Consider the following 24,358-nt stretch of genomic DNA (forward strand, 5'->3'; position numbering starts at 1 on the left):
CAATCCACCTGCAACCCTCTTAGCAAGCCCACCCACACCCCCTACTCTGAGGCTTTGCTTTGCAAGCAATCCAGATTGCACTTCAGTCCCCGCCGCTCAAATAACATGTTCCCCTCCCCTTCGTTCCTCCTCCTGACCCCCAGAGAGAGAGGATCCTCCCCTGGCTGTTAGTGCCACTGGCCTGCGCTAGCTCAGACAGGATGGGCGGTCAGGGTAGCATTGCTGGGCAGGCAGCAGGGGCTCTGAGGAAAGGCAGTATGTGCAAACAAACCCCCTATCTACTTTCTGTTACCTGTCTACGCAGCGGGATGCTCTTGGCCAGCTTGTGCACGGCCAGCTGGCTGTTGAAGTCGGTCTTCTTGGTGGTGCTCTTCATCTTGTAGATGATGACGGTCACCACCATGCAGGAGATGAGAAAGGCCCCCGTGCAGTAAATGATGATCTCCAGGTACAGCGGCGAGGTCATCATGGCCGGCCTGTCTTCAATAGCTGGGTCAGTGTGAACAAGGCATTAGTACTGCAAATCCTTCGCGGGGCGGTGTGTTAGAACGGGGGGAGCGATGCCCACCCACAGAGATTGGGATGGGCCATTCCTCCCATCCCGACCCAGAGAGACTCTAAGCACAGCTGAGTCCAAACCAGGCAAACCTCCTGGCTCCAGCGATCTTGGGATCTGAACCCTGTCTAAACAGAACAGGACACACAGCCCAACGTGCAACAGGGACCAGCCGAGGCCAGTCACCTTCTTACTGCCCCAGCATTTCTGTGCACACGAGTGACCGTGTGGTGTTCTCGAGCCACCTCGCCACACTGGTCCTCAGCCAACCAGAGCTTGGAGAGACACGAGGAACGAGCACAAACCTTTATGTAAAAGGCCACGTTTCCCCCCACAGCCCCACCCCACCATAAGCAGATGTTGGCTGGTGGGAAAGAAGCAGCTGAGGGAACTTGAGACCAAATGGCCAGGCAATGCAGCCCCTCCGCCCAGAGAGGTCACAAATGCACGTGTCTGAGAGTGTAGTAGCGAGAGGAGGCAGGGCTGTAACCTCCTCTAAGGAGCTGGGATTAAATGAGAATTACAAACATACATAAAAGTGGGTAGATATATTGGGCTGAGAACTTCTGGGACCTCCCTTGGGTCCCTGGCTAGTGGCTGGAGACTGGGTCAGGGGCAGTCAGGGCAGGAGTCAGAATCAGAGTCTGAATGCCAGAGCCATAATGCCAGAGCAGGTCGGGAATCAGAACCAGATGATCTGGAATCAGGGAAGGCAGGAGCAGGGCTACAAGTGAGGCTGGGACAGGACTGGAACAAGGCCGGGTGCAGGGCACAATCTAGGCTGGAGCAGGGCTTGGAGTATGGCAAGCACAGAAAGGCAGAGAATCCACAGGCATCCGCATTGAGCAGCGTGCTGCTGAGCTTAGAAACAGGCCTGCTAGCTTCCTCGGCCCTGTGGCCGGCCCCTGCCTGATGTGGCCCAGCTGTGCTCATTAGGCCATCACAAGACTGAGCAGGCGCAGCTGCAGAGCCCTCCCTCTCCCCTCCCCCCCATAGTTAGGGGAGCAAGAGGCTGTGCTGGGCATCCAGGGATCCTTCTGGGGATGGTATCGACTTCATTTTAACCCATGCAAGCATTGCAAAGCAGCATGTACAGAGGGGCATGGCCCAGGCCTGGCTTGGGGACACTCCCTTTCCGTTCGTGGTGGGTAAGAGCAGGAAGGGATTCGGGGACATGCACCTTTGAGGATTTTCCTATCCAGTCTGAACTGGGTCTGTAGATTTCTAGGGGAAATTACCAGGAACAATGCTGGGACAGGCCAAAATAAAACACTGTCCTTGTGAGACTGCAAACAGTTTGAACAGGAGTCACAGGCATTTAAAAAAAAACTACCACAGGGGCTTGGGTTGTTTTCTTTTTTGAAATGGTCCCTAGCAGCCCCTTAAAGAGAGTTTCATTTCATCAGGAGACAAAACCTGCCCCCTCCCCCAGGGACTGAACTGCAGCAGGACCCCTCTTTCCTAGCAAAGCCCTGGCTGAGTCGCAGCGAGAGTGGTGGAAGTTCAGGAACAGTTTCGGTGCAGTCGCAGCCAGGTGGTGTGTATTACGCACGGCACCACAGCCGGGTCGGTGAGGACACTGGAGTTGCAGTTCATTAAGACACAAGTCCCTCCAGCCCTGCCCTCCCCCCCGAGAAAAGCAGAGAGCCTCAGAGAAGGCATTAGAGGGAGTCCAAGTCTTTTGTGCTATACCCCACTGCAGAGAAGCAGCCACCATCTCCTGTTCAGATCCCAGATCTCTGAACGGGGCAGGTCTGACAAGGGAGAAGTGGCTGATAACGGAGAAAGTTTTTGTATGAAAAGCACCACCAGGCACACCCCAAAAACTTCCTGCAGCTGCCGGTTATCAGGCCTTGTCAGGGAAAGGGAAGCAGCATGCACAGGGCATGGCTGAGCCAGACCCATGCCAGAGCAGGAGCACAACCTGCCCGCAGAGGGCTCATGCAGAGGAAATAGCACCTGTCACTGCAACCCCAGCACCCAGGGGCCAGGTTCCTCCTCAGGGCAAGGCCAGGGCTACTGATGCTCAAACTGCCACAGGGGGTCAGTGTGGGGGGCAGGAAAGGGGGAGACAGCAGCATGAGGCATGGACACTGCAGCTGACCCACCACTTTCCCCAATTTATTATTGGTTAACTTAGTTGTATTTGTGAGGGCTCGGGGGACAAAGGGGAACAGGAACCTCCTCCATGGTCCTCTTCTTTCACCTCACTATCAAAGGCCCAGCGCTTCCACTCACGATGGCTTTAGAACCAGTCCGTGCTGCCCTGGGGCTGGCGAGAAGGGCCTGAGAGCTCCTCTGCCTCCATAGGCTGCAATCCCCGCTCCCAAACTCCCTCCAGATGCTGCCATGTGGCACTGTGACACCGCCACCCAGGACACCCGCTGCATCCCCTCTTCCACTGAAACCAAGGGGCAGCCGCTTGGGAGCCAGAGGCCTGGGTGGTTCCTAGAAACACTTATCGCCCTGGGCTAAGGCATCGGCACTTTGGTCAGCTGGTGTGGGGACACAGGGAATGGGAAACACTGGCATTGCCTGAGAGGACAGAACCGGCCTGTTCTAGTCAGACTAAACTACCAGTTACACGTAAATCAGAGATATGCATTGCCTCGGCCAGGGAGAGAGCGGGTGGGCATGGCCACCAATTCTGAACCGTCCCAAGGTGGGGAGCGGCAGGGCCCTGGCACCAAGCAGAGAGGGCACACGCTTCTGCCAGCTCCAGCGTGGGAGACAGCATTAAATTACCTCCTTGCTTTGGATTCTCACCAGCAGGAGCCGCACAGGGAGGTGCAGCATCAGACACCCTGGGGACGGGTTAAGTCCTAACTTGTCACCAGGGCAGAGTGGCTGAGAGCACTGTCCTTGCTGGGGAAGCAGGGTGTCTAGGCGTGGAAGAACTGACTGGCAGGCTCCGTGCTTTCCTCAGGGTGGGGAGGAAAGGGAAAGCCCAGGCTCTCTCCCAGGCTGCAATGCATAGTTAATCAGATATGGAAATGAGGTGGGGAAAGGACAGCAGAAAGAGGAGTATGTACCTTCGAGAACTGTCAACCATGCAGAGTGATGGGAGATCCCAATAGAATTACCCGCCAAACATGTATACTCCCCAGCATCCTCAAATGAGACATTCCTTAAGTGAAGGACTTCCATTTCTTTGTCTGTTGTGTTAACTCCAGCCGTCTAGAAGAAAACAAATGGAAGCAAAAAACGGACAAGCAAACGACATGAGATCTTCTAGGAACCAAGGTGGAGGAGGGGGGAGGAACGTGCCCTGGTGTCTCATTTGCCAGACCCCCGGGTAGCAGAGAGAGACCACTGTAGACCTGTTAAAGAGACCCTTAGGACGACCTTTGATCCAGGCTGACCTAAGGAGATGTTTGTTAAAACCCTTCACCAAACTGAATTTCCTGCCCATCTGAACATGCTGGTGATGGGCTGCATGGAAAAATGGACCTCAGGAAGAAGGGGCCGGCTTAGTTTCATGCGACAAAACTGCACAAGGGGAGGCAATGGGATTGCAGAGAAACATGATGGAAGACAACATAGCTGAAGGAGTGGGTTTTGGGTAGGGAGGTGACAGATTGTGAGATGGAGGGGAGAACACAACACTGTATTGTCACAGTCAGATCTGGTGCATAGATCGAGGTTTCAAAGCAAGGAGACATGAGCAAATATGGCTGAATCACGTCTTTATTTTGGAGGGGATCTAACTCAGCAAAGATCTCAAGCCCAGATGCGCTGGAAAAGACGCAGCTGGAGCGAGAAGTGACAGCTTGTGTTTCACCGGGAAGATGCTGAGATGGTTTAGATGCACCTATCCAATGTGTTTTGCTAATACAGTGAGAGCGCGCAGGGGAGAAACATCCAGGAGGGGAAGGCGGGCAAGCGACACAGAGCACAAAACTAAACTGGCCACTGCGAGTATTTTTCCATGGCTTGTGGCACCAGAAATATAGCAGAAACAAGAGAGCCCAGAGTTTTGTTTTCCACCACTAGGGACTGACTGTCCAAGTAAGATCCCAGTTGGTGTTCTTCAGTTTACCTTTTGCCATGGGTCTGGTGACAGTGAGCCACGCAGACTGGTTAGCCTCGCCAATATAATTGGAAACCTTACAAATATACTCCCCGCTCTCGGCCTCTGTCACATTATACAGGGTCAGCACCTCCGCATCAGAGCTATTAATTCCTGAGTGCTAGAACAAACCAACAACACAGGAGTCACATTGACACAGTTGGACATTGCAGCCCCAAGATCAACATAAATCACATCATCAGTGCCTTGCCCAGAAGCCGAATCAAGGAGCGACTAGCGCAAGTCCTCTGTGCCCCATCTCCCATATCAAGCAGTGGTGGTGTCTGATTGCAGCAGTGCAAGGGTCTGATAACAAGCCAGACACACACAGCCCGGAGGTACCTATAGGTTTAACGAAGAAGGGCTTGTGCATTGAAACAGCTGACCGATGCACTGGCTTATGACAATTTGGTGACCAGTGCAGGAAGTCAGCAACAGCACAACCTTTCTCCCCTCCCTTTGAATTAACACACAGGCACCCCCAGAGCTCTCAGATGAATGAACATGCCCTGCTTTACAAGGAACAGATTCAGGGTGGGGTACCAAGGTGGCCATGAAACCACTGGATAAAGAGCACGGTGAGTTGCTTTAAGAGGTGGCACAGACTGGTGTTAGGTACAACACAGCAGAGAGACGTGTACAAGGCAGGGTTGCATCAGCTGCTTCTGCTCTCTGCTGTGCAGCAACTTGGCTCTCTTGAAGTGGGATTCCAAGCCTGTGGTGGAGGCTAAGGGAGCCGGGCTCACCTGAGCTATTATCTTGCTTTCTACATTCGCTATTTTAAAAATAACAATTCACGGAATAGGAGTGACCCTCCCCCAGCCCGCTGCATCTCTGAGCATGCAGATCCAAGGGCCACTGAATGCTTCACTGACAGTCTGTTCCTGGGCCAGTTAAGACAACCCCACTCTCTGCTCCCCTCATCACTCTACACCAATGTATTTAGTCCAACTTGGTGCTTCGGGGAGGGCATCTCTCATCCGCATTCTGCTGAAAAGACCAGCACCTTCCTGTCCTACCCACCCACTATCTTCTGCTCCAGGCTTTGCAGGGAGGAGAGAACAGGAGAAGGCTCTGAATGTCCCATCGTCTTGGCTCAGCTGGTCAGGAGACTGATATCTAACCCAGTCTGAATGGTAGCAAACATCATCCCTCTGCCCCGTTCCTGATATGCCAGTTCCATCCCAAATGGCTTCCTCCCCCAATTCATCTCTACCTCCCAGCTCATCCTGCAAAGGAAACCAAACGGGCCCACCCAGAATGAGACGTTACCTTCAGGATCTGCACGTAGGGTAAGTTATCGGGTCCAATCTTGCTGCCATTGACCTCTATGTGCTTCAGCCACTGGATGTGGGGCTGTGGGTCGCTGTAAACTTTGCACACAAACTCCACATTGCTGCCCAGGGCCACGGTCTTGTTAGCGGGCAGCCCAGCTTGGAGGATGGGCCGGTGAGGTGATCTCTCTGCAAGACATGGCAAGAGAGGGGATGGTCTCACAAAACCAGGTCGCCAAGTCCAGCGGGCTACTAAAAAGCAGCTCTGGGTGACCTGGACATCGCTCTCAATCTCACACACATACACTTTGCTAGAGAAATTATCTTTTCTTGGCTACATTTTTTACAATGCTGCTTGCAACCCTGTAGATTCTATTACTTGATGAGGACTCGTGGCTGGGATTCTACATAAAAAGACGTCTTAGCACATCATTGGCTATGTCTCTGTCCACCCCCTGTTCCAAACTTGCATCCCACCCCCACCCCCACGCAACGCACTCCTCCCAGAGCCTGCTCGAGAGCTCAGATAGGGGAGAGCACCTCCTGAGTGACAGCACAGCAGTGGAGGCATAGAGTATTTAGCATCACTCCCTCTTTTGCTTCCTCTCCCGCCGCCTGGGAAGAGCTTGCTGCCCACTGGACTGGGCCCATAGGGATCTAGTTAATTATCAGGCGGGTTTGACCTGGTGTCTGGCTATTGGTGGAAGCAGGCCATTTAAATCTACCTAGGTAGCTACTTTTTGACACCTCTTCTGTGTGTGCAAAGTGAGAGGAGGCAGAAGTAGAAGTGCCAGAGATCCCTGAAGTCCACTCAACTTTGCTATTGATTTTACATGGAAGGTGGTCAGATGCCCAGGTGATGGATGGCAGTATAAAACCGTAAGACAGACAGACAGACCACGGTAACAGGACAAGAGGCCAGCCCAGAGCCCTGGGAGCAGCATGACCCATAACCTCACTCTATGGGCCAACAATACAAGTGAGGCAACGCAGAGCTACTGAAAACACAGGCCTGCCCCCAGCCTCCAGAACAAAACCGCCACGCTCAGCCAGAGCACGAAGTAGGCCCTAACCCAAGCCCGTATGCGGGCAGGGACACAGTCCCAGTCCCCTGCTCTCTCTCGTGCTGCTGAGGGTCAGAAAGCAGGCAAGCATGAACAAGACAGATGTGGATTCGAAGCGAATTCAGCTTCCCAGAAACAAAGAGAGTTAGGCACATGGCAGCAGCAGGGAAAGGCCCTGCCGCCAGCCACTGCCTTCGCATCTTCACTCGGGAGGTGACAACACAGGGATTAAGGGGTTATTTTTTCATGGCGAGCGGCTGGAGCCAAGATCTTTTTCATCCCAGCCAGTCAATTATTAAAAATACGAAGGGAAAGCTTCACCGGCTGCCTTCCTCTCTAATCCCTCTCGCTAAGGAACCTTGACGAGCGGCCCCCTGTATCCTAAAATCATACTCCAGTTCCCGAAGTAAATATCACAGGACCGGCGCAGCCCCTGCCAAGAGCTCCCCTCTGCTTGCACTCACATCCGCCTTGAATTACACTGCACACTTTCTGCAGTGCCCTCTCTGACGATGCGAGCAGGCCTCAGCCTGTTTCCTGTCCCGAGCGCCGCTTGAGGCCTAGCTGGAGGTTTACAGCCAGGGCTGATCACTGAGGAGGGAGTTAGGAAGAGGCCAAGCGACAGTTGGTTTCTCTGACAAGGGGGGAAAGAAAGGACAAAGCTGATGATTTAGAGCCCCAGCTCTGGTGGGAGCTGTCAAGGACAGGCCCGTGCTTCTAACCAATGCAGCAGCCACCCTAGCAGGTGCCTAGAGATACTGCAGGTAGCACCTGGAAGCCAGCCTGGCTCACTGTGGCTCCCTCCACACTTGAATTTCCACCTGGGAAGGGTGCAAAGGCAGGAGAACGAGGCTGGCAGGGAATACAGGTGTATATCGGAAGGAGATACGTACCACGTACGGACACTGTGCGGAGGTAATGGTGGCCTCTGTTCAGTGAAGCTTCTTGGAAGAAAGGGGATGGAGGAGACTATGGGCCTGATTGCAATGGGATACAAGGTAAATGCTGGTAAACCATTGCAGCAAGTGGGAATGCGGACACTGTAGGGATTTGAGGCCTGCTCTCCTATGCACACTTTGCTTTCACCACCCATCCTCTAGCGTGCAAAGCACACTCACTAACATGCAGCTCCTACCACCACAGATATTCCCTCTGACTCTAGCCCTTTGCCTGCAAACCAAGTCTGCATCAGAGCCCAGGCTTTGCCTCTCCTCCAGCAAGGGAACAGCAGCACAGAGGAGATGAAATACATCAAGCACTAGCAGTTCTGAGCAGCAAGAGCTGTGGTGGCTGATTTTATGATTCCGTGTTCGCTCATTGCCTTGATAGCCAGGCCCGCAAGGAACAGTCCCTCCAATGGAGCAGCACTGGCAGTGCCATCACATGTGTCCCCTTGAAAGCAGAAGGTGGGCAAAGGATTAGCTTTGGACCAGACAGGAGTGAGAAGATGACAGGATCTGCCTGGAGTCTGGCTGGTGATATTCCAGCTGAGATCTCACTGCACTCAGTGCTGGGTGTCTGGGATTTCCTGCCACTTGCCACCTGGCTGGAATTGGGTCCCTTTTCCCATATGTAGCCAGGATGAAATGGAAGTGCCACTATACTGCATTGTAGCTGTCAGTGCATGGGGCCGGGCCTGGATACTTGGTGACCAAGCCTTCCTGAGCTGGGGCATTGCACGGAAGGATTCACATGGGGCTCCTAGGGGCAGGGCTAGCCACTAACCTCCAAAGGGATTTCCAACAACAGGGGCCCCAAAAGCCCCTTATGAAACCAAACTAAAAAAGCCACCCAACCAGTTCTGATTAGTGACTTTCGGCGCAGAGGGCAGTTCCATTCCATCAGTCTTACAACAAAAGGGCAAAGGGAAATCAAGCAGGGAGGAGACCTTTCCTTCCCAAGGATGGACAAGAGGGCATCGTAGCCCCACACAGATGACTCTCCCCCCAATGCCCTCCTGGGCCTGAAGCCAAGCAAAGGATCAGGCGAAAGGCCAGACCGAGAGAACCCCTGGTTTGCTCCTGGGGCCAGCAGAAGCTGGAGGAAATGCCGCTGCTCCAGAGAACAGCCACCAGTGCACTGTGTGGTGAATGGGGCGGATCACCCTCCCCAGCATAAACAGAAACCGAGCGTTTGCAAAGTGGGGAGGGGGCACAGACAGGTGAAATTCTTGTCAGGGAACGTGGGGGAGGGGGATAAACATGGCTACCTATTCATCCGAGGTCAAAGGTCAAACAAACCCAATGAGGACCTAGCCGATTAACAAAGAGGCTGCCACTGCGGTGAGTGAGCATTAAGAAACCCCTTTGTTCCCACTGCTGACTATTCCCTTCAGTTTGCTCAGTGTAATCAAATTAAATCACATTTTTAATGGTTCATTTACTGGCATTTAGAGCAGCTCCACATGTGCAACTGCACAGACTAGCCTTCCCAGCTGGGAATTAAGGCTCATATGGTGATTAAAAAAAAAAAAAAAAAGGTTCTGTCTGGACGACAAAATTATTTTAACTAAAATTTAAAAAAACAAAACTAAAAACCAAACCACCAGCTCTGAGGCCAGGCCATCCCTCCCATCCCCCAAGGGAGACAAGCTGAGCTCTCGGGAGACAGAAGAGATGAGTCTGATTATAGTTGGGGCAAGTGACAATTAAAAGAGGGAAGCAGAGTCCATCCAACTGTCTAGGTGCTTATGTAGCTCCTGGCAGTGCAGTATCCGAGTGCCACCGAGTAACAACAATTCCACAAACAAGCTCTCTTGCCCACCTGCAGGTTTAGAAACTGGGGGAGGTCACTGATTGAATTGTAATGCAAGGGAGCAGACCCATACAGGCAAGGAGCTTGTGGAGGGGAAGCTGAGCTGATGAAAAGGGCTTTGCATTTGGCTCAGAGCACTGCGAGGCCCGCAGGTTCTTCTTCACCCTGCTGGGAGCCCTCACTGGAGGCGTTTGGGTGCCTTCCTGGATTAGTCAGACTGGGGTTTGCATTCCCCTCCCAGAGGTAAGACAGCCACTGGGAGCTCGCTGACTGTGACGCTGTGCTCGGGTATAACTCACCGCCAGGCTGCAACACCCCAGCCTCCTTTGGGGAAGTGAACATAACAACGTAAGAACAGCCACACTGGGTCAGACCTAAGGTCCATCCAGCCCAGTATCCTGTCTACCAACAGAGGCCAATGCCAGGTGCCCCAGAGGGAGTGAACCTAACAGGCAATGATCAAGTGATCTCTCTCCTGCCATCCGTCTCCACCCTCCGACAAACAGAGGCTAGGGACACCATTCTTTACCCATCCTGGCTAATAGCCATTAATGGACTTAACCTCCATGAATTTATCCAGTTCTCTTTTAAACCCTGTTATAGTCCTAGCCTTCACAACCTCCTCAGGCAAGGAGTTCCACAAGTTGACTGTGCGCTGTGTGAAGAACTTCCTTTTATTTGTTTTAAACCTGCTGCCCATTAATTTCATTTGGTGGCCCCTAGTTCTTATATTATGGGAACAAGTAAATAACTTTTCCTTATTCACTTTCTCCACACCACTCATGATTTTATATACCTCTAGCATATCCCCCCTTAGTCTCCTCTTTTTCAAGCTGAAAAGTCCTAGCCTCTTTAATCTCTCCTCATATGGGACCTGTTCCAAACCCCTAATCATTTTAGTTGCCCTTTTCTGAATCTTTTCTAATGCCAGTATATCTTTTTTGAGATGAGGAGACCACATCTGTACGCAGTATTCAAGATGTGGGCATAGCATGGATATTCTCCGTCTTATTCTCTACTCCTTTTTTAATGATTCCTAACATCCTGTTTGCTTTTTTGACTGCATGGATGTCTTCAGAGAACTGTCCACGATGACTCCTATATCTCTTTCCTGAATAGTTGTAGCTAAATTAGCCCTCATCATACTGTATGTATAGTTGAGGTTATTTTTTCCAATGTGCATTTATCCACATTAAATTTCATTTGCCATTTTGTTGCCCAATCACTTCATTTTGTGAGATCTTTTTGAAGTTCTTCACAGTCTGCTTCGGTCTTAACTATCTTGAGCAGTTTAGTATCATCTGCAAACTTTGCCACCTCACAGTTTCCCCCTTTCTCCAGATCATTTATGAATAAGTTGAATAAGATTGGTCCTAGGACTGAGCCTTGGGGAACACCACTAGTTACCCCTCTCCATTCTGAAAATTTACCATTTATTGCTACCCTTTGTTCCCTGTCTTTTAACCAGTTCTCAATCCATGAAAGGACCTTCCCTCCTATCCCATGACAACTTAATTTACGTAAGAGCCTTTGGTGGGGACCTTGTCAAAGGCTTTCTGGAAATCTAAGTACACTATGTCCACTGGATCCCCCTTGTCCACATGTTTGTTGACCCACAAGATCCAACCTTTTCTTGGCCTGCAGCCGGCTGGAAAGGACTCGCTCCAGTGCCTCAGGCTAAGCAGCGGTGCAGAACTCCACCCCACCCCAGGACTGCCCTCCAGTGTCCGGTTGGGATAACAGCTCAAGTCCTGACATGGGCCCAAAGAGGAGACAGCAACCAGCTGACACCTCACCTGAGAGGTGGGCTGAAATCTGACAACGGTCACCAATTCCAAACGCCACATACAGCGAGGTGCCTAGAGCTAATTGTAGAGCTTTGAGCAATTCCTTTCCACAGGGATGTGCTAAGGTTTCTCTTGTCCTGGACCCAGAACACTTTTCTCCCAACTGGGGCCTCAGTCCCTGAGCTCAGGTTCCCAGCATTGCCACTGTTTCCCCAGTCTTCGAGTCAGCCTCTGCAATCCCCACCCAGAGCCCTACAAGAGCATCCCTGGGCTGCAGAATGTCATGTGCACGGCTACAGCGGAAGGGGAGCAGAATCGTTCCGGTGGCCAACAAGCTGTTGAAAAGGCAGGCAGCCTGCTTGCCAGAGAGGCGCTGCTGAACAGAATAAGACCTCAAGGGAGCCCCGTCCTCTGCACAGCCATGACCCCTTGTGCTACATTTATGGTTTGCATCACTGGTTTCCCAGGGACATACGTTTCCAATTTCCCTTCTTAACCCTCTGCCCAGTTCAGCCTTTCTCACCCACTACGTCGAGCTGGTAGGTGTGGTTGATGCTCCCATATTTGTTCTCCACGATGCAGGTGTAGTTGCCTTTATCAGATGGCACCACTGAGTCCATGATGATGCTCCAGGTTGCGTAGCGGACCTAAGGAGGCAGGAGACACGACAAAGCCAGTTCAATGTGGTTATCGGCACAGAGCTTTATCATCTGCCTACTCCAAATGGTGTGGGGAGGAATTAGGGGCCCCAGACCATGCCAGGGCTGCGTTTGATAGAACACATGCCCTCTAATTCCAGAGCACGTCAAAGCCATCTCTGACCCCTGGGCCTCGTGTTCTAGGCAGGCCATAAATCTCGGCTCAAGGTCACCTTTACTCATTGCTACAGGGGACGGTAATCACTCCCAGCTGTCCCAGGACAGACGCAACACAGAGTCATCTGCATCTGGAAACATGATGTCAATGGAGTTTGATGGGCTGGCATTGACTGCAGGAAACCCCTCTCCAGACAGCCTCAGCCTGCTCTCCCGCCCGCAGCGTCACGGGAGCAGAATCTCACCGCTCCAAACTGTCACGCGTCTCTCAGAACAGACTGCCCTGGCCTGTGCTACTCCCATGTCACCCAGATAAGTGCTCCTCCCTAGCCAGTCCCCACTCCCACGCAGGAATCAATTCCCAGTTCAGCAGACTGGACAGAGCCTGGGTATCGGGGCACATCCCTGAGTCACCCCTCGCAGCTCCCTGACTTTATCCCCTTTTGTGGGCACTCCTCTTCCCACCCTCGCCCCCAGGGCCAGCATCTCCACACCTGACTGCAGGGAGCTCTGTCACATGAGCCCCTGAGTGGAAACAGGGATTAAAAAGCATGCAGGTGAGCAAGGGTCCTCCTGCTGATGTTCCCAGGGGGCTTCATGAGACTGTAGGCCAGACTCTACCCCATGCAATTCACAACACTGCAGCAAGCTCTGAACAGCTCAGCATGCTCCAGGCAGGGTGGCTGAGACACATGCACTGTTGCAATTGCAGCATCTTGGAGCAGCAAAACTGTTTCCTGCCCTCCCAGCCCCAAAGCATCCCAGATCTCAGCTGTTTGGCTTGGAGAGGGTGAGAGGTGAGAAGAAGGAGTTTTACTGTGGATGTACCATGCTGGACTAGCGTCTCTGCTACCGTTTCCTGGGCCCTGGAAGCTGAGCTCCCTCTACTCAACATGGCCACGTTCACTCCTGAATAAAACCACCTTTGTCACCGCGGGATGAAAGCAGGATCCCAAGAAGCAGCTTCTCCTATCGAGGCCTTCTCTGATACCAGCTTCATGCTGGTGCTGCTGCATTCCTGGGTCCAAGCTGGATTCCAGCCCCATTATCCCACCTCCCCATCTGGGCATTGCATTGTGTGCCCAGGCCTTCACCTTCCAATTACAGCCACTGTGCCATTGTCAGAGTCAGCTCACAGCAACAGGCCGGGGCAGCAGGAGCTTCCCACAGCACAAGGACACAACGCAGAGCATTTGGATGTCAATGAACTGAGCCCTATGCGCCTCTCTAGCCTCTCCAGGAACTGTCACTGCAGAAATGCCATACGGTAGCAGAGTGATTTAGGGTGGCATTTGGGGAATAGAGAAGCATTTTCTGCCTGTGCTTATTGAAAAAGTGGCTTGCCCTGGGAGAAGGTGCTGGCTGGCCTCGGTTCTGTCCTGAAGCCTTTCTGGTTACAACTGTTGTGAGTCACAATTTATACAGTTGAGTCTTTTGTCCCCAGGTAGTCACAGACTTCATGTGAACAGCACCACTGAAAGGCAGCCGGCACTAGCCTAAGAGGGCAGGGTCCGGGGAGACCAGCCAGGAGATGAAGCACCACCCCATTGCTATGGAAAGTGCCCAGGCATCTAGCATTCAAAGTCATTTACAAGAGACACTTCCCTCCCCTGCACCATGAACAGCCCAGGGATCAAAACCTCCTGGCACGATGGGACTTTCTCCAAAAGGTGCAAGGCTGAGTCGGCCCTGCTGGGATTTGAACTTTGGAAGTCCAGTTGCTTCAACAGTGATGCATGAGAGGAAGACTGCCCTTGGGTTAAGGACACTGGAGGGGAGCTCAGAAAGCTGGGATTCTTATTCCCAGCTCTGGGTGATCTTGGGCTACCCTATGCCTCAGTTTTCCATCTGTAAAAAGGGCTACGAGTACTTTCTTTCTCTCACCCTGTGTCTCGTCTATTTAAATGGTCGGGAAGGGCAGGAGCACCCTTACTATGTGCATGTATGGGCAGCACTTGGCACAGTGGGGCCCCGATCTCAGAAATAATAATAATGACAAACCTAATATAGGAGGAACTGGGAGGGAAGGGTGGTGTCACTGATGAAGGGGTTTTCCTCGGAGTCCCATGAGCACCAGGAGGGTCGGACTGAAAGTGTACAATTCCAGGGTGTTACAAGGATGAAATCTTACTAACAAATGCCAAGGAGACTCTCCTGGTATTCATGCCACGCCCGTTCCCTGCCTGAAAGGCCAGTCTCCCGCTCACCTTTGATTCCTCAGGACCAGCCAGGGGACTCTTTGAGCAGATAGCGCCGCCCCAGCATGTAATAAAGTGAGCTTAGCAGCGTCATGATGTGGCTGATTTCCTGGGGTTTGTGCCAGCGCCTTGCTGGACCCTAATGGGACATGGGCCAATAGCTGGATTTCATTTGCACAATCATATGCATGAGTCAGTGGCCAGTGAATAATCAAACTGCTAGCTGGAGGGGAGCGCAGAGCAGAGGGCTGACTCAGAGAGTCTCTCTCGCAGGAGAGGGCAAGGTTTCCTGGGAGACCTGAGGCTCCTATCCCAAGCACAGGGAAACACACTACTCGAGGTTGCAGCTGCTGCCACCAGGTTACCATATTGGCCACACAACGTTCCTTGCTTGTGTCTCTGCGGCTGGGAAATCACCTCCCACAACAGATCTCCGGCTTATCTGTTTCCTTCCCTGCAGCCCCAAACAGGGAGCTCCCACTGTGCTCTGGAGGAGCTGACACAGGTGGGAATCCTTGTCTCCAGCAGAGAAAGGCTAATTCAATAGCACACAAAGCCATCCAGCTGCTCTAGAAGTTTTTCAAGGCCCAATACATGGGCCAACTCAGCCAGGCAAAACCAAAATGTAGTTGCTACAAATGACTAAGAAAAACAAGAGTGCATCAATGGAGCCTGATTTCACTTTAACAGGAAAGAGTAATTATCATCTGAAAATGGCACAGAACCTTCTTCAAATTGCTTTGATTCAGGAGGAATGAGGGTAATTATTTGATGCATGAATCATTAAAGCCACTACTGATTCCTCCTGAGAGACCTTGACCAACACTTCAGTTTTAAAAAGAGAAGAAAAAAAGGACAGTTCTTCCCTCTGGCTACTTCGGGAGGAGTATTATGGGTGCAGGAGTCTATGCAGTGGAGCTGTGGTGGCAGCTCTGAATCGTTCAGCACTGAAACACGTTGTTCTCTGGGAAATCAAAGGAGGAGCGTCAAAACCAGGCAGCAGAACACCCGCACCCACTGCCAGAACGCCTTTCCCTTCTCCAGCCACTCACGGTAGCTTTAAAGATGACAGGGAAATGCTCCCCTAGCAATCACAGGGTAAGCTGTGCCCTCCAATATTGTACAATAGCAACTGCTAGAAAGAAATCAGAGCAAAAAGTGCTCTCTCTCTTTTGGCTGTCGGACTCCAGCACTGGCCATCCAGGGAGCCTGCATAGTGCTCCCAGGTCCTCTCCTGCTTTGATTTGAACTCAGAGCCCCAAACAACAGCTTTGTTACAAGGGAAAGGAAACAGTGAGACACCAGCCCCACACTCCTTGGAGAGCTCCAGAGTCCAAGGCTCCATTCACCTGCTTCAGTTCACTCCCAGACAGCACATCCCTAGCAAACAACAAACCTGCATCGGAGCCAAGTGGCCTGTCCTGCTCTTCCTAAGGGAGCCAAGTATCAAGGAGTGAATTATGGCCCGAGAGCTGGGCCTGGGAGACTTTCCCAAGAAACCTGTCAGCCTGGGGCCCCTACTGCTTCTGCTGGCCATATTGTTGCCCTGTAATAAAATCATCCCCTGCAGCAACTGGGCTTGTCCTATAACAGCCCTGCTGTGGGAAGAGCCCAGAGAATTCCCCGGAGTATCACAAATGAGGGGGAGAATCTGATGCAGTTTGTGTGCAGATCAATACATCAGGGGAGCAAAAAACCCCAATGTCAAAGCTGGGCAAGAGAGACTCATTTTGGCCCTTCTTCCATCTCCATCCCTGATAACGCATACTAGCGCAAGCTTGACCCATCAGCAGGTCACCCTCACAGGTCTGTTTTGTAACCTGAATGTTACAGGGGCCCATCTGTCCCTGCTGGGAGACTGCAGCCCAAAGGAGCAGCCTTCCCGGTGCATGCTAATCTGCAACACCCATTCACTTTCCCCCCCAAAGCAATGGTTTCAGTCTAGGTTCTTATCTGACTTCTCTTCCTGTAGCTTGGGAGGTGCCCAGATACATTTAGAGATGCAGTCTCACTATACCCCTGGGAGATGGAGAAGGTTTGTTACCCCCATTTCACAGGTAGGGGAACTGAGGAACAGAGAGGTTACGTGACTTGCCCAAGGTAACACGGGGAGCCTATAACAGAGACAGAGAGTTGAACCCAGAGCTCCAGAGGCCCAGTCCAGTGCCTCCACCACATGTCCATCCTTCCTCCTCCTCAATGCACTTTTCAATAAGAATTATTTGTACCAGAAGCCCAGCGCTCACAACCCAACCAGCATCACCCCAGCACCACTCCCACAATGCTCCACCCTGCAACAACAACCGAGCATGCACATATATCCCCCTTGCAGTGACAGTCCAGTGCACAGGCAGCCCCGTGCTCACAAAGTATTCTACATCACCACCGCCCTGCACAAAGCTTATTCACAAGCAACCCTACAATAACAAACCTATGCACACATATCCAGTGGGGACAGAATCCAATACATTTTCAAGGAGGCGTTTTGTATTCAGGTTCCCAAGGGATTATTATAAACAGCAAAGGGGAGACAAATCATTTTAGAAAGTTAGAGAAATGTCTCCCTGGGACCATTGCCCCCCATTTTATAATCCTGCAGGCTGTTGAGCGACCGGCATTGAGAGACCTTCCCCTCCCAACCAACCTGGATATACAAGAGAGATGCTGCTGCTTTATCCAGAACAGGATACATGGGCCCAATCCTCAGCAGCTGTAGGCTAGCAGAGCTCCATTGCAGGGAATGGAGCTGTGCGGCAGGCAGTGAAATGAGGCCAGTTTACCCCAGCTGAGAACCTGGCCCTAAAGAGAAAGGCTGACCCTAGAAGAACAAGAGCCCCCGGGGGGACATTCAGGACTGCCCACTTTTGTGCAGCTCTTTTCACCATGATACTGGGAGCCTGGGGCTGGAACTTGGTGCCTATTCACTGCAGTGGTGGGTGCACTAAGAATGCCCAAGACCCAAATGCTCCTGGGCACTGCCTGGCAGAGCCCGTTAGCTTCAGTCAGAGAAAATCCCACAGCCTCCGTGCTCCAGACCAATCCATACCCCGTATCTGCACAGCACCCCCATTCCTGCTCACCTTGTATCCACCGATGCGGTGGTCGGGCTTGAACTCCTTGCCGTTCTTCAGCCAGCGCAGCGTGGGGCTGGGCGTCCCGCTCGACGGGCACTTGAACTTCACTGTTTTGGCAGCTGGGACAGCATGGAGCTTCTTCTCCATCTTCTCGGGGTATGTCCAGTAGGGAGCCACAGCCACTGGGCAGAGAGAGGCGAGTCAGCATGGGGGAGGACTCTGGCACGCTGGCACTGGGACCTCACAACGGGCCATATGGGCTTGGAACTTCCCCTGCAGGCTGCACAATGCCCCCAGTGCAATGGGGCACACTGAGAAAGACGCCATCCCTCTGCCCCAGCCCCGGCTCCTGGCTTAGGGGAAGAACAGACTCTGGTGGCTGCAAAGGGGTTTGTTGTAAAAATGGCTGTGAAGGAGAGGAGGGGCCAACACAGCCAAAGGGAGAGCCAGGGAGGTTCAAGAGCTGTCACCTGCACTAGTATCAGTTCTTTCTAGAGTCCCTCTCAGCTGGATGAGCAGCCGGGCCCCGTTAACAGGCCACCGGCTGTCTGCAGTGCAACCCGGGCCCCAGCCAGCAGCCTGTCGCAGGGCGAGATCGTGGCTCCAGTTGCCTACAAAGTCTTTGATCACTTGTGTCACACGGTCACCGGAGATGCCTGTCCTGCACCCGGGGATACGCTCCCTTCCAGCCCTAATTATGCTATTCAGATGAGACCAGGACTCCTCCGCGGCTGGATTTGCCTTGCGAGCTTGGAGGCAGAATCTGCAGCTGCTAATCTGAGTGTGATTGCAGTAGGAGGGTTTGGTGGACAGGGAAGGGGCAGGACACGTTTCAGGCAAGGGAAGGAGACACACAGTATTTTAGCAGCACCCTTATCGAAACTCAGGCCTTGTCTACCTGGGGAAACTTACTGGCATAATTATACTGGGATAATTAGACCACTATAGTTAGGGCACTATAACTCCCCCAGTGGACACTCATTCTGGAAAATTATACCAGTGAGTTATACCAGAATAACTCCAGCAGGAGCCTTCTCCCAGTATAATTATGCCAGTCCATTTCCCCAGGTAGACACCCCCTAAGTGGGATATTGGCAACACCAGGAAGCTAGAGGTTTACCTGGCCTGCCCAGTTGGTGGGTCTCTGCCCTCCCCCAGCCCTTGCGTTCTCCGGGTGGGACTAGCTGGAGCAGGAGTGACTTCCCAGAACAAGCTGCTGGCCTTTTGTCAGGCTCTGAGTGTTATGTAGATGTATGCGCATGGCTCCAAGCCAGCCGCTCATGTGCACAAGGCCAGCTCCTTCAGAGGCATTCACACGCTGACACCCTTTTTGTTTCATGCAACTCCAGCAGCCCAGGTGACCTTGACATTTCCAAAGCTGATAATGGTCTGGGTGAATGAATGACAAGCTGAAGCCTGGAGGCAGAAGCGTTTCCTCCCAGCCGCTACATCTGCAGGCAGGGGCAGTGAGGGCACTTTGGGAAACACAGGTGAGCAGAGGATAACAGCATGCAGCTCACAGCTGTTTGCTATGGCTGCTGGCAGCCTGGGCCATCACCTGCTAGGCCCTGGCAGTGCTGGGCAAGGCCCCGCCAATGGGCTAGGCCTATCATAAAAACTCTTAAGTTGCCTTAGTGAATGACAAAAAATAAAAAGGAGACACCACCCCATGAAATGCGGCGCCCAAGGTTTTGGGGCCAAGACCCTTCCTCCCCGGAGAGTTAGCAGCCGGGGGAGGGCACTGTCTGCCTGAGGCTGTGTTAGGTATCAAATCGTCTCTCATGCGTACGGTTCGGTTTGGTGTTATCTGCCTCCTTCTCCTCCGAGGAGGAGTCATCATCGTCATCGTCATCCTCAGCGGATGGAAGAGCGTCTGCAAGAGAAGAGAAGAGAAGAGAGGGCTGGGTTTCAGTTTTGCTTCCAGCTGCCTCACTTATCATCCTGCAGGAAGAAGAACCAAGCAGAGCTGCACAGGGCCACTCCCTTCCCGGGTGTGGCTTTTACCCTTCCTCCCCCTTGACCTGCACAAGGGGAGCTATTCATTGGGCTGCCTAGGAGCCATTTACCCCCTTTGTCTAAGCAGCAAAGGGGGTTCCCACTAATACAAACACAGCCCCAGAGCAAATTGCAGAATAGCTCCGATGGGCAGAATTAAAAGGCACAGTTTAGGAACTGTATGTAACAGCTCCCCATTCCCCCCTGCCCGGGGACAATGGGAAGGGAGGGCTTCCCGGCATGCCCCTCCTGGACAGATGCTCACTGGTACATTCCACACGCTGGGGACCAGCAAGTCATGGAAGCGCGATTTGCTGCCATGTCATCACATGAAGGGGGCAGAGGAGAGCTCTGCAGTCACCAGGGGTGGGTCAGACTTGTCAGGCTTCTCGCTGGTCCATGCCATTTGGCAGGCTTTCCCCTCATGTAGCAGTGGGGTTCCAACACCAGGCACTGAGGAACATGTGGACAGGGGAAGCCAGGAGGGTCAAAACAAGCCATCCCTTCGGTCCTGGGAGGGACTTGAGTACATGGGTTCTGGGGCCAGGGGAGAGGGAGCGGAGAACTCTGGTCGACTACTTGGAAGGAATCTGCCCCCTCACTCAGACCTGTGCTCCTTTGCACTCAGGGAGAAATGGAGGAAGTCTGGCCCCAGCCTGGCCCCTGCATCTCTCTCCTTGGCCTTGCAACTGCAGCCCAGAACAGCCCTGCCCGAGACAGGACCAGGGGCTGAGAGTTCCCACCCACCCATGCACAACCAACAGCCCAAGGTCTCGGCAGCAAACCTGGCCTGACTCCCTGGCGCAGGCCCTAGAGGCCGCGGTGTGTATCACCATGCAGGAGACCCGGTGCTCCGCAGCAGCCGCATTTCAGTTAGAACAAGGGGATTTTACATCAGCTAAGGAGGACAGGAAGTGGCGCGATCAGTGCTAGGAGCCTGGCCCTGCCGATTTTCATACTGAATTCATACAATGTAATGTCCACATTTCTGCTTTCAGTGTGCCATGCACCGTGGCATTGGCAATACAGCACTACATCGGCAGAAAGGAAGCTGGGGGACGAAGCAGAAGAATGGGGATTAGCTGGGGGTTTCAGCCCCCAGGGAGGGGGGTTGAGGTAGTGGCATAAGCACTAGCTGGATGTGTCTGCTACAATGATCAGCAGGGAAATGGTTAATAACACTGACATTGAAATTGACACTGAGATGCACAGCAGCTCACCCCCCTTGGAGCTATCAGTTCAGTCTGTCTGCAGGCTCAGGCAGACAATGCTATAGCAGTTTCGGTCAGGTCACGTTTCTAAGCATTTCTCTTAACCCAACGGCTGGAGACACAATGTACCTTTGCATAAGAGCTGAGGTTCTGCAGGCGCGTAATACAGACTGCCTGGGCCCCTCCCTATATGGCAGCTCAGCTTCCTAACCACCATCAGGCACTCTAATTCCAACACCACGAGACATGCTAGTTCTAGCCACTCTGCCACCAATTCCCACCCAGCTCCTCTTCACCAGCTATCGTATTTATCTGGCACCATGGTACCTCGACACTGCCCAGCCCGACTATTAATTAATCTAGATCTGAGCCTGGCTAATGCTTGTAAGCATGTCTGAAGCTGTTTTCCAAACAGGGTGATGGGCAGGCATGGCTGGGACACTGCATCCACACCCAACATGGGGAGAGGCTAAGAAAGCACAATACAGATTCTCTAGGGGGAGTAAATCTATAAGAAGTTTTTAGTTAGTGAGGTTGTTAGAAAACCATCTGCCTCCCTCGACAGTCACTGAAATCAGCCTAAAGTGTGGCTAGCTACCACCCTGCTGGAAAATGCTGTGCCGGACCATGGCTATTGCTAGCATGGCTGCGTGCCCAGGATGGATGGGGCCAAAACAGCTGAGAGAGTTTTAATGACAGGCTCTGCAGGGCCAGGCTGCCCGCGCCCAGTCCTCTGGATGGTAAAAGGGCTGTGATCTAGTCACCTATCCGACAGTTCTGCCTCCCTTTGTACTGGAGACACCTGCCAGCAGGGAGCAGCAAACTGGGCCGGAATAGCACTCACAGGCAGTCAAAGGCTGGGCCCTGGGTCACTCTGTAGGCAGGTCCCAGCATTGCTGAGAAATTCTCATTTGATTCCTAAATGCCCAGTTACCCACCTCCTCCCTTCTCTCCTGCACCGTCCCTGCTCTGCTTGCTGACTGCTTGGGAACAGCTGCTAATGCTCCCAGCCTTCCTCTTCAGAACACCGCCCGATTGTTCCAGGGTCGGCAATAAAACCCAACGGCTGTTGGTTGTCTGGAGGACGGACTCCCATTTGCCTCCCTGGCGTTCCCCTCCGCAAGCGGTGTCCTGATGAACTCTGCACACCAGACCCCATGGTGACCCCGCGAGACATGGCAGAGCACTCAGAGCAGCCAGCAAAACATGCAGCTGACCCAGTAAAACCTAGCTGGCTTTTCCTGCCCCTGGCCTGAGACAACCCCATGGCAGTTTTCTCCCATACTTTCCATGGCTCAGAACAGCTACGTGACCTGGCTACAGTGGGCCAAGATCGTGAGACAGACGCACAGGTGCACTCTGCCATCTCAGCCTGCAAGACGGGGTTTGCAAACCCACTCACAACTCCCCAGACATTTCTTAGTAGCTAACCTGACCCTAGGGCCTTGCCTCCCATGTCCAGCCAACCCAGCAACTGCTCTGAATCCCCCCATATACACCCTGCTGTGCAACACCTTTGCTCCAAACCATTCCAGGCAGCCTCCTGCAGCAAGCACTGAAAAGAGTCCTTGGGTGGGTGTAACACATTTCCATTACCCTGGTGCTTGTATCCCCAATCATACCACTCCAGGATCAGCCCCAGGGGAACAGCTGCTGCGGCATGAGTCAAAGAAGCTGCCACATTCCACATCTGCCCATCCCCGCTGAGGCAGCCAGCACAGCCAGTGAAAGGAGGGGGACGAGAAGTCCAACACGCTACGAATGTGCATCCAGGACGTATGGATGTGCGGTGCCGCGGCACATAGAACGCATCAGCTTATTCCTAGAACTGATCCAGGACACACAGCAGGGAAGGTGAACGGGGATGCTCTGGTGCGGGCTGCACACCAAGCCTTTGTAAAGCTTTGGGGTTCCCCGACCAGTGCCCCACAGATCACAACAGCTCAGCAGCTACCAGAAGAAAGATAAGACCATCTGCAGGTGTGTGCACACAAGGTTTACACCCCGTTCCCACACAGGTAATCTGCTTCCTGCCCTACAGCCTGGCAGCTGGGTCCCCCTTCCCTTTGTGCCCAGCCCCAGGGCTGCTACGAACCTGAGACATTAACGGAGAAGTAGGTGGTCTCACTCCCTGAGGGGCTGTTGGTCATGCAGGCATAGAGCCCTGAGTCCTCAGGCACAGCGTCCCTGACCTCTACCTCCTCCCCAGTGATGCGCGTCCGGTTGTTCTCTGACAGCTGGACCCCGTCTCGCACCCAGTTGATGCTCTGGACATCGTCCCGTAGCCGGCAGCGCAATTGGAGGAGGTCGCCAGGGTGAGCCGAATGCGACTCCACTTCAATTTTCGCTTTGGGCAGAACTGGAAGAGTTAGGAGAGAGAGAAAGAAAATAGAGACAAAACGAAACCACGCTGAGAATGGACGTTTATTGGGATTTGCGCGTCCCGCAGGGAGTCTCCTCCGCCACCCTCCTGCAGCGACTCTGCAGGCCAAACCCTGCTCTGGGACGCAGGTCTCAGCTTTCCACACGTGGCGGTTTGGAGAAGCAGTGTCGGGGCAGTGTGACGGGCCGCTGCCGTTTAATCCAGCTGCGATGATGGGTGCAGGAAGCAGCTACGACAGCTGCGACAGGGTGCCATACTTGCCAGGCAGATGGCTGCATCCGGTGGGGACGTGCCGGTGACTTGAAGACGGCATGGTGCGAAGGACAATTCAGCTCACCTACCTGTCAGCCTGAAAAGGACAGCAGCTAGCAGGCCAGCCACGCAGCCCACAGAGCAGGGGGGAGAGGGGAAGAAGAGGCAGAGGTTAAAAGCAACTGCAGCAGGATTAAGCATTTCACCTTCATTTTATAGCCCAGACATTAGCAAGGAAGTTGAGGCTGTTCATGCGCCCTTTGACCTTTTACCAAGCATCACTCAGCCCAGCCCCTTGGGATAAAAAAATACTTTGGCCAAGGTTTTCAGAAGGGAATTTGAGATGTCTCAAAGGGGCCTGGTTTTCAGAGAGTGGATGCTGGGCGCTTTCTGAAAATCAGGCCACTTTAAGGGGGGTGTTCAGCTGGTCACTCAAAATTGCAACTCACTTCTGAAAATCTTGGCTTGTGCACGACTCTCTCCCTTGCCCCCCTCCTCCCTCCAGTAGCTGAACCCTCCAGAGAGAGAGCACATGCAGAGGCTGCCCTTGGGAGCACCACGCTCTGCCCAATCTCTCCCTTCCTGCAAAGCTCAGAGATGGCAGCCAGCAAAGCAGGCCAGGTTTCATGCTGCATGATTATCACTTCGCTTAAAGCATTTTAAGGAAGGGGGAGAAGGAGGAGGATCAATTGAGGGAACTGCATTAAGGCAGAGGCTAAGTGGTAAATGCTTTCGTAACAGCAGTGTCCTGGCTGGGCCGGGTCAGCTCAGGTGAGCCTCCAGTTGAACAGGTGCTGGCTGGAGTATTCCAAGTTTCCAACTCTATTAAGATGGGAGAATTGCAGCTGCCATCAAATGCAACATTTGGTTTAGCAGCACAAAGATTCTTTCTCTTCATTCCAAGACTCTCCGACTCTACTTGATCT

At 52.9% G+C, this 24,358-nt stretch overlaps 1 protein-coding gene across 5 annotated transcripts in view; it reads right to left on the reverse strand.

The window, feature by feature from the left end:
* FGFR1 (fibroblast growth factor receptor 1) overlaps positions 1 to 24,358 on the reverse strand; it is a 74,160-nt gene that overhangs the window by 16,587 nt on the left and 33,215 nt on the right. Inside the window, exons 3-9 of one of the 5 annotated variants that reach the window (XM_039523306.1) lie at positions 22,893 to 23,156; positions 19,381 to 19,464; positions 17,598 to 17,773; positions 12,028 to 12,151; positions 5,898 to 6,088; positions 3,589 to 3,733; positions 293 to 489 (exon numbers count right to left, since the gene is read on the reverse strand). In XM_039523306.1, the coding sequence (XP_039379240.1) occupies positions 293 to 489; positions 3,589 to 3,733; positions 5,898 to 6,088; positions 12,028 to 12,151; positions 17,598 to 17,773; positions 19,381 to 19,464; positions 22,893 to 23,156 (1,181 nt within the window). Of the gene's footprint in view, positions 1 to 286; positions 490 to 3,588; positions 3,734 to 4,595; positions 4,747 to 5,897; positions 6,089 to 12,027; positions 12,152 to 17,597; positions 17,774 to 19,380; positions 19,465 to 22,892; positions 23,157 to 24,358 lie in introns of all 5 variants that reach the window. The other 4 variants (XM_039523305.1, XM_039523309.1, XM_039523308.1 and 1 more) reach the window with 4 other exon arrangements.

The sequence above is a fragment of the Mauremys reevesii genome, linkage group 2, assembly GCF_016161935.1.
Source record: "Mauremys reevesii isolate NIE-2019 linkage group 2, ASM1616193v1, whole genome shotgun sequence".
In the NCBI taxonomy this organism is placed as follows: domain Eukaryota; kingdom Metazoa; phylum Chordata; order Testudines; family Geoemydidae; genus Mauremys; species Mauremys reevesii.